Here is a 10,000-nt window from a genome sequence, read left to right on the forward strand (position 1 = left end):
GTGTGTGTGTGTGTGTGTGTGTGTGTGTGTGTGTGTGTGTGTGTGTGTGAGAGAGAGTGTATGTGTGTGTAAGAGAGAGATTGTGTGTTTGTGTATGTGTTTGTGTATGTCCACGTGCGTGAGAGTGTATGTGTGTGTGTGCGTGTGTGTCAGTGAGAATGCATGTGTGAGTATGTGTGTGTGTGTGTGTGTGTGTCCGCACAGCTCCCCTTTCAGGGGATATGACATTCCATGATGCAAATGCAAATTCTAATTCAGATATGCCTTATTGGCATGACTGTCCAAACGAAAAGTAATATTAAATTATAAAATTAGAAATGAATGAATGCATAACAAAAAAAGAAAATATGACAGTTCAGGATCATGGTGGGGTGCTGGAGCCTCTCCCAGCATGCATTGGGAAAGAGACAGGAATACACCAAGTGGCCAAAACCAAGTGGCCAAAACCAAGTGGCCAAAACCAAGTGGCCAAAACCAAGTGGCCTTCTTTTTTGATGTTCATTTCCTGGTCGTGCTGAGAGACGGCGGTCACGAGCAGCACTGCGGTTGCCTCCAGTTCAGACCCGTTTTCTATGCAAAGCCAATCGTACAATTGTGGTGAAATGTTCTGAAGTTATTGTGTTATGAGGAGAATGCAGCAGTACTGTGTGGACGAGTCAGGGACAGATCACTCTCTCTCACACGCTGAGTGGAGGAGCCACACTCAGCTTCCCTACTGCTCAGGCTCGTGTACCAAATGGCGGCGCTGCTGAACATTACTTCCCGGGCTTCAAAGCACCTTTTCTCAAGCCCATGGACAGTCAGTGGGTGACTTAACAGGCACTCGGTCCATATTTATTCAACAGTCTATGGAATTGCCAATCCATCACAGGGCTCACACACTATTCATTCACACACTTCGACTCTTCATTTAGCCACGGTTGCATTTCTTTGGACTGTGGGAGGGAATTCACAGGCACGGGGAGAACATGCAGGCTGCACACAGAGGGGGATTCAAACCCAGGCCCTTCTCGCTGTGAGGCAACAGTGCTACCCACTAGACCTCCACTCCAAAAAGAGCAAATATTAACATCTTATGAACAGTACGAGTGTCAATGTCCAGCTCCAGGCTAGGTGTAATGGTTTAGGTTGTGGCTCTCACGCCTGCATTGTTAAAGGCTTGAATAGAGATGAGGGGTGCTGTGAAAAGGAAAAAACAGAAAATTGTAACACCATTGGCGATGTAGCCGATTTTCCCACAATGCAAAATCACAAAACAGTGCCTGGTCTTACATTTGCAGCTCAATATTCTTTTTCTAGATATTATTTTTCACACCTGCCAAGGGCAGCATAGGTGTTTCCTGAGGAAGCACACACCTCTGGACTCTGGTTTTGCCGATGTGTCAAAACAGTTATGCTTTACATCTTCTGCCTTTAACCCTGCTGCCTTTGTGTGAGAACGCACCGTCCCCTGTCCTACTTTCCTTCATCTCTCAATTTACGCTCTCTTTCTCCCTCTCTCCCTCTCTCTGTCTCTCTTATTTAGAATGTAGCTATTGAGTTCAAATGATGTTCAAATAAAAGGCGTTTTAAATTTAAAAATCATTAAATTCTTCCCCTTTCTCTCCCTCCCCCACTCTTTCAGAACCATCTCTAAACACCGGGCTCCTTCCTCTTCCTTGACACTGTCCACTCTTTCTCTTTCTCCACCTCATTTCTTTGCTTCTCTCTCTTTCCCTCCCTCCTTTCCTCTCCGCCCCTCTTCCTCCCTGACCTTCTCTTAAAGACACCTGAGGCTAAAACCAGTGCTGCCAAGGGGCACACACTGCAATTTATGCTGGCATCTCAAGAGCACATGATTTGAAGATTTAAGTGCCGGACACAATCAGCATCGTTTGTTTTCGCTTAATGGCCACCATGGAGTACCTGGCACAAAACCACAGCTTCTCTGCCTTTAGCTTCCTCTCGCAAAGTTCTCATGCTTAAAATAAAAATACATAAGGAATGTGTTCAAAAGATCTGGGGAAGCTTATGTCTAAAAGCATAATGTAATGGCCGCAGTAGGCTTTATGATATAGGTGTATCGAGTACTTCCACGCATCATTGAGCTTTCAGAACTGCTTTCTGTAGCTCTCAAATGCAAGCTCCCTATTTCGAGTCAATGGTGTAAAGAAATCAGGTACAGTTTTCAAAAGGCTCCTTACCCAGCTCATTTCAATGAGAGAAAGTAACCTGATCGTAGAGGAGAGCTGGATTGCACAGAGCTTATTACAGTTTAATCTAAAAAAGGAAAAGCTTGTTCGAATGAATGGAGGAATGGGAAATTCTCTTGGAAAAAAAGCAGTGCACATATCAATGTGGTGTTTGCATATTTCGAGGCTTGGAAATTGAATGCAAGTCTGTTCAGCCGAAACATGACCTCCAACAACGCTCATGCAGTCGCCCGGTGTTTTTCCACCTCTAAACGGATGGCTTCTTCTGGCCTTAAAGGTGAGCGAGCGTTGTGGTAACTTGGCTGAAACTAGCTCACCGGGAGGAGGCCCGACAGCCATTACGGCTGCTCCTCTGACTCCTGCGTCTCCTGGCTTTACTGTACGGCTGCTCTCCTGACTCCTGCGTCTCCTGGCTTTACTGTACAGCTGCTCTCCTGACTCCTGCGTCTCCTGGCTTTACTGTACGGCTTCTCTCCTGACTCCTGCGTCTCCTGGCTTTACTGTACGGCTGCTCTCCTGACTCCTGCGTCTCCTGGCTTTACTGTACAGCTTCTCTCCTGACTCCTGCGTCTCCTGGCTTTACTGTATGGCTGCTCTCCTGACTCCTGCGTCTCCTGGCTTTACTGTACGGCTGCTCCTCTGACTCCTGCGTCTCCTGGCTTTACTGTATGGCTGCTCTCCTGACTCCTGCGTCTCCTGGCTTTACTGTACGGCTGCTCATCTGACTCCTGCATCTCCTGGCTATACTGTATGGCTGCTCCTCTGACTCCTGCATCTCCTGGCTTTACTGTATGGCTGCTCTCCTGACTCCTGCGTCTCCTGGCTCTTCGCTCATTCCTCCGCAAGGTGTAGCTACTTACAGTCGTACAATAGTCATCTCTGTTCAGATCCCAGGATATTTTTGGGCTTAGAAAGGACCGTCCTCTTGGTTAAACACCCACTCTGGATCTGTCTGGCTTGCAAGTTTAGGGTGTTTTATTCAGCATAAAAGTAGTCCCTCTGTCTCTTTTCAAATTCAAAATGATTTCTTGGCATGAAGTACACTTACAAATATTGCCAAGGCATGAATACAGAAATATAGAAATACATAGGAACATTAGACAGAATAATTGCTATAGCTAACTGTGGTAACAACAACAGCAGTAAATATAATATCTCCAGATTGTGGAGGGGGGATGTTAACCTGGGGCAGCTGCTGAAGAGTCCCCTTGGTCAGTTGTTTTCCCAACCCCTGCGGGCGTGTCAGGACAGACAGCTTCACCACCTCCCAGCTTCAGCTTCACCACCTCCCAGCTTCAGCTTCACCACCTTCCAGCTTCAGCTTCACCACCTCACAGCTTCAACTTCACATTACATTACATTACATTATTGTCCATATTTTAACCACTGTAGAAATAGTTTGGCGTGAATTTGAGCAGTTCATTATAAATGAAAGAACAGCAGGTTTACATGTTTTATTTTTTTGTAATGCTTTGCGACTCCAGCAAAGGATTTTTGAAATAATCTATGATTGCAGGCTTCGTGGTTTTGAGCATATTGCAGCATCACACTAGTAATTGGAGCAGTTTGGTTTTGTAATATTTTGAATGTACCTGTGTGGAATAAGAGCGTTTGTGAATGATAAAAGCACCTGTTCAATAAGATCAGACCGGTAAAGCGGACATCATCTTTAATATGGTCCATGCCCACAAAGTGAAAACGCCTCTCGATAAAGGGGTGTTTGTTTGCCAGGTCATCTTTACAGCTGGAGCTAGCGTGACACATTCCCATTCATGCCTTTTCAATAACTCTGAAAATAACAAGCAGAGCATGTTGCTTTCTTTCATGTGTTGGCATTGACAAAAAATAACCCTTGCTCTGCGATTAGGTTATTTCTGAAAGTGAGCAGTTCCATTTGAATTATTTTTGTCATCTTGGAAAAATAATACACTTGGGATGGAAGCCGGATTTTTGCTTTTTGGGAATTTCTTTTTGTTGTGTGCTAGCCTGATAAGAAAGATAAAATGCAGCAGGTGCAATTCCTAAGTATTTGGACAGCAACTAATTTTTGTCCCAGTTCTTTTTGTAGAATGGCTGTAATTCTTAAAGACAAGCTTCACCCAATATGAACGTAAATACCCTCAAATTAACGCTGACAGTCTGAACTTTAACCTCATGCCCATTGTTTTATTTCAAATCCATTGTGCTGAAATACAGAGCCAAAAACACCAGAAATCGTGTTTCTGTCCAAATAATTACAGACTGAACTGAATAGCTTTAACAAAACAATAGGCTACACTTGCAAATGAGATACAAAAATAAACCCATGACTACCACAATTACCCAAACATCAGTTTTTGTCCTGGCATGGTGGTTATTATCAGGAGGTTGGAACCTCCTGAACCTCACCCCCTCAATCCTGAGCTGAAAAGTTCAGGTTTAAGCTCTGCAGAAAGTTTGGTTAGTAAAGTGTGATGGGTAAAGGTTTACTCTTAGCTAATACTAACATTTTTACTGTGTAAGAGTCTTGGCTCTGTATTTAGGATGGGTGGGTGGGGGTTGGGAGTTGGTCTGTGGGTGAATGGAGGTATTATAAGTTAACTACAATTGGCGACATTGGATCAGGTAGTGAGAGCAGTCGTGTGGCAGTTGGAGGGTTGTAGATTCAATCCCCAAGTGCTCCTGACAAGCTGGTTGGTGCCTTGCATGGCAACCAATCGCCATTGGTGTGAGAGTGTGTGTGTGTATGAATGGGTGAATGAGAAGCATCAATTGTACAGTGCTTTGGATGAAGGTGCTATATAAATACCAACCATTTACCATTACAATTAATTGTTCTGCCGGGAGTAATTTCTGAATAGAGAGAGAGGAGACAGGGGGCTCATTCCAATATTTTATTTTCCTTTTCTTGCCCCTAGCCAAAGGGGAGAGGTTAATCCACAGGTCGATCATTTATACGTCAGGCTTTCTGAAAAAATACTCCCACAAAGGATACACTGATGTTTTGTTGCTCAAAGGAATGATTGGGAGTTCCTGGCTTCTGCTATCTATCTCCGGGAAATGGTAAATGTCTGCATTTATATAGCGCCTTTATACAAAGCGCTGTACAGGTGATGCTTCTCATTCACCCACACACTCATAGCGATTGGCTGCCATGCAAGGCACCAACCCGCACATCAGGAGCAATTGGGGGTTAGGTGTCTTGCTCAGGGACACTTCGACACACCCAGGGTGGGATTGAACCGGCAACCCTCCAACTGCCAGACGACTGCTCTTACCTCCTGAGCCAATGTCGCCTGAGACAGAATTAATATTTAAGCGTTTGGGATGTCCTTAAAGATGGCGGAGCTCGATCGATTTCCGGGTCAGCAACAATGAAAGGAAAACCCTGGAGAAAAATAAGGAATGAGCCTGGGGAGGTTGTTAGCAAGGAGATGGACACTTGCTGGTCGATGTCCAGCCATTTTTATCCTCTGCTATTTAACATCCAATGCTATTAACATCGATTTAGACTTGCCGCCAATGAGACATCCAAGTTTATAAGACGAGATAATTGTTTGTGAAGACTGCAGGTTGGCGTAATTGCTTCTTAATTAGCTAATGGTCATTATTGTGTGTGTTCTTAATCCATGTCATAAACTAACTACTGTACGTGCTTGTTTTTTTATATGTAGTATGTGTACAGCATTTCGGACATTTCAGTCAGTTTTCTCAGAATTCTGTGTGATTTATAGGCATTGCCTAAAAATATATATCCATGAAGGATGGGAATGTCTGATTGGAGAGTAGCTTATCTCAATGTACGAGCACACCTTGGTTTGCCCTTTAAGTTAATCTCTATGCTGGGAGATCAAGTAGAGAATTCATTAAATTAACAAGTAAAGGTCTGGTGCTCTGCACCCTTTCATTTGAAGATTACTGGGGCAGAAACTGCACCCACTGGAAGATTTTAATTTTATTGAATACCTAACTAAAAGTTCTAAAAGGTTTCTTTTTATTTCCTTGCTTTTTCTGTGTTCTTGCTCAGTTTTATTTTCCTTTTCTATTTTTGATCACTTTTATACGGAACACTTCGGCTACATTTTTGTCTGTCAACACAGGCACCTGGGACAGTGGTCAATGCTAAGCCTAGCAGTTCAATTCAGTTTATTTAATTTTGTATAGCACATTATATTTTACAGAGGACTTTCACAAAGACTTACTGAGAAACATAAGAAAAGCTGGGCAGAAGCCAGGCCTGAAGCCCGGAAAAGCAAGCAGGCGAGGTAAAATCTCCCCAGTGGAGAGAAAAACACTCAGACAGTGGTGATAAAAACTCTCCAGGGGGAAGTCTGCAGAAGAAGCCAGCTACAGAGGAGGGCCCATCCTCCACTGGCAGCTAGGCCCGGTGTAAAGTACGAGTAGAGTAAATGGTAAAAAATGTAATGCATCTATCATAGTAAATCATTAGGACTAACAGACAGATGTGGAACACGAGTGAGTGCTAATGCTAACAGACGATGTGGAACAGGAGTCAGTGCTAATGCTAACAGACGGATCTGGAACAGGAGTCAGCGCTAATGCTAACAGAAAAAACTGGCAGGCTTATGCGCACACATCATCTGAACTGAGACTTGCACATTGGCGTGTGGGTCACAGTTCTTTGCTTGGCCCGAAGATGAATTAATTGCGCGAGCAGCATGCTTTCTGAAAGGGCTCAGCACGGCAAGACCTCCTGTCATCTCGTTGTTGACTCATTTGCATCTAATTAATGAGTGAGCTCAATTGTGTGAATAGCACTGAGGCAAAGATTTCAACAGCGCACTGGAACGCAAGCTTCTGTCTGTCAGCTCTCTGAGGAGTAATGTAAGTGTGTGTGGGTGTGTGTGTGTGTGTATGCGTGTGTGTATTCTTTTGTTTTGCATCAAAAAAGAGAGGAATCCAACATTTTTATTGAGTGTTGACAAGTACCAAACACTCAAACGAGGATTTTCCAGTCGGTTTGTAACACAGCACAGGTCCTTCTTCGGGAATAAGCTATTGTTCCCATGTTACATTTATGGTCCCTCTGCTCTCCCACCAGGAACCACAGTGATGACGATGACGGCGTCGGACGCGGACGACCCCAACACGGAAAACGCCGTCTTGCGCTACATCATCGTCAAGCAGTCACCTGACAAGCCTTCTCCCAACATGTTCTACATCGACCCCGAGAAGGGCGACATCGTCACGGTGATCTCACCCAAGCTGCTGGACAGAGAGGTGGGTGTGCGTTTCCAACCGACTCCGCTGACGATGGCTGACGGGATCCCAGAATCACCGCTAGCCTGTTGAGTGCAGTGACATGGCCTGGAACAGGCTACTGTATGTCCGTATGCCGCTGCAGTATACTGCAAAATGTTCAGTGCAGGATCAACTCCCATAGTGTTCTTTTAACTTTAATAGCGTACATGCCACTCATGTATATAAAACTTAATACTGTGCTGTATACTGCTGCTATGAGGGATGAGCAGAGATGTACTAATCTACAAAATGCCTCAGCAGTAGAACTGTGAACTTTAATCAAAATGGAGGCATAGTTTGTTTCGTGGGTGGCCAGCAAATACATAACATTTTGTTGTCGTTGCCATGTTGTGGCAATGTTGACAGAACCTTCCAGTAGCACTGTAGGACATGATGCATTCGCGGGGACAATAAAAAGAAAAAGTCAATTCAATATGAAATACACAAATATAGATACATATTCCGTCCATGAATTGAGATACTTCTGTATCCCCTACCGTTACCTCCAGAAGGGCAGCGTAGCGGGAACGCTGCCTGCGGTGGAACATGGCCTGCGGATAGAGGTCGTTTCAAAGCAGTACTGAAAAATAGGGACAGTTGCTTTTTCCGCCAGGGTGGACACCAATTAGGCGCGGCAGGTAGAAGGGGAGCTGGTCGGGGCCCTCGGGGCAGGTTCACTCAGCGAAGCGCTCATTCATTCGCGTCGTGCCCGAGAACAAACCCCCGTGGGCCGGGCCAACAGGTGCCGTCAGCGCCTCTGGGCCGTGGCGGGACGGCGGAAAGGACAGCGGTGGTTCCGTGCCGCCCGTCTCTTCGTGTTCGGTGAGGTGGCTCCCACCGGCTGGCCCCAGAAGCCCCTGTACGCGCCGGTGTTTCCACTTCCAGCCGCTCTCCTAATGAAAAGAGGAAGCTGACAACATGTGGCCAGCGTTCCCCGTGATTTTATCCGCTAAGTGATTTTAGCGGACAGCTGCTCTGGCTGGTCTCCGCTCGCCTGGTCTTTTTGGAGCCGAGCGTTTAGAACGATCGCAAATCTGTCAGTGCTGATGACTCTCCTCTGTCCGTCTATCCAAGATCAACCTCTTTCTAAAGCTGCCATCGGATGAAAACTGATGAAGGCTGGATGAGGTGGGGGGATGAGTTTTTCTTTTCAAAAAGAATCCTAGAAAGGACTACACAGGCCTGCGTCAAATTGACAGTAAACAAATTAAATGACTGTTTCCATAACAACGAGTTGCTTGAGCGGAAACCGTCTTCGCCTTTACACTCTGGGCTCAGAGAGATTACAGCGGGCGTCAGCAGACATTCTAAAATAACATTTATCCTGAAGGCATTCTTAAACCGTCTCTTTGGTGGATGACTTTTTCTCCTGAGCCGGCCTTTCGAAGTGAACCCACTGGCTAGCAGGTGATCCGATAAACGTGCTAGACATAACATTAACGCTGGATGTGTGCGAATGTCTGTGTCTATGCTGTGTAAAAAAAAGGAACACAATAATTGTGATCAATCGTGAAACCTGCACCAGCCGTGTGCATAGCGTCACGTCACATGACTCCCTGCATTGCCGCTCGCCCTGTTCCTGTTTGAGACGCCACGGACCGGACATCCTTGCCCAAGTCCGGCCTTCACCAACTTTTCATTGGTTCTCAGAAAGTACATTTCTTCAGCACTTGTCAATCAAACCACCGGGAAGATTGAAAAATCAAGGGTGAAAAACATGATGAGCTTGCTAGCTAGTTTGTTCGTAGCCAACTAACGAGTGAATAAGCTAACCCACCTACCTGGTTAATTTGTTATAGTTACAGAGGAAGAGAAATGAGCTTTTAAAAACTGGGTAGGCTACTCTGTGTCCTGACATTCACTAGATCTAGCTAGCTGTTTTGACTATGCATTAATGTATATAGGCCATCTACTGTATGTGTGTAGCAGTGTCTCCCCTCGTAATGTGTCAGGTGTAGTTACACGCACGTGGCGATCCTGAGCTTCTTTGAGGCAGACATTTGCACTCCGTTCTGGAGAGGGTGTAAGCCCTTACTTCCTTGTAAATAGATTTTTTGTTCTAGAGATGAATTAACAGCTCAATGCTCTTCGGGGGGGTGGGGGTGGGGGGGGCTGTACATTCAGTCTAAAAGAAAAGTAAATATCAGTCCATGCCTGGACTTCAGCATTATGGCAAGCTTGGTTTAGGCAAGAAGGTGAGACAGACAATAGGACAAGCACAATCACAAAAGGAAGAACACCATGACCCCAGAGACTCCTGAATCGAATTCCAGGTGTTAAAAAGCCTGTTCGTTCCACGTATGATAGTCTAGATTGTGTTGCCTGGTCACAGGCTGGATTTGAGGTTGTCTTATGTGAGTTGCTTGGTGACTGGTGTAGCATGGTGTATGGCCGGTATGGCAGAAGGTCAACGCGACTGTCTCCCATTGGTCAGCCGTGAAATGCCAAAGCAATTTAGATAACCCGGGGCATTTTTTAAATATAAAATAAAACAGAAAAGCATCAGCGAACACATTTTGCTTCTCCTACTCCCTCTGCTAACAGGCAGAATTGTATCTGTCAGTTTT

The 10,000-nt window shown here is 45.3% G+C and overlaps 1 protein-coding gene across 3 annotated transcripts in view; it reads left to right on the forward strand.

Moving 5' to 3' along the window:
• The window catches only part of cdh13 (cadherin 13, H-cadherin (heart)), a 487,792-nt gene that overhangs the window by 302,607 nt on the left and 175,185 nt on the right, over nucleotides 1-10,000 (forward strand). For all 3 annotated transcript variants that reach the window (XM_061246305.1, XM_061246306.1, XM_061246304.1), the window contains one exon: nucleotides 7,234-7,412. In XM_061246305.1, the coding sequence (XP_061102289.1) occupies nucleotides 7,234-7,412 (179 nt within the window). The remainder of the gene's footprint in view (nucleotides 1-7,233; nucleotides 7,413-10,000) is intronic.

This window comes from Conger conger, chromosome 6, assembly GCF_963514075.1.
Source record: "Conger conger chromosome 6, fConCon1.1, whole genome shotgun sequence".
Taxonomy (NCBI): domain Eukaryota; kingdom Metazoa; phylum Chordata; class Actinopteri; order Anguilliformes; family Congridae; genus Conger; species Conger conger.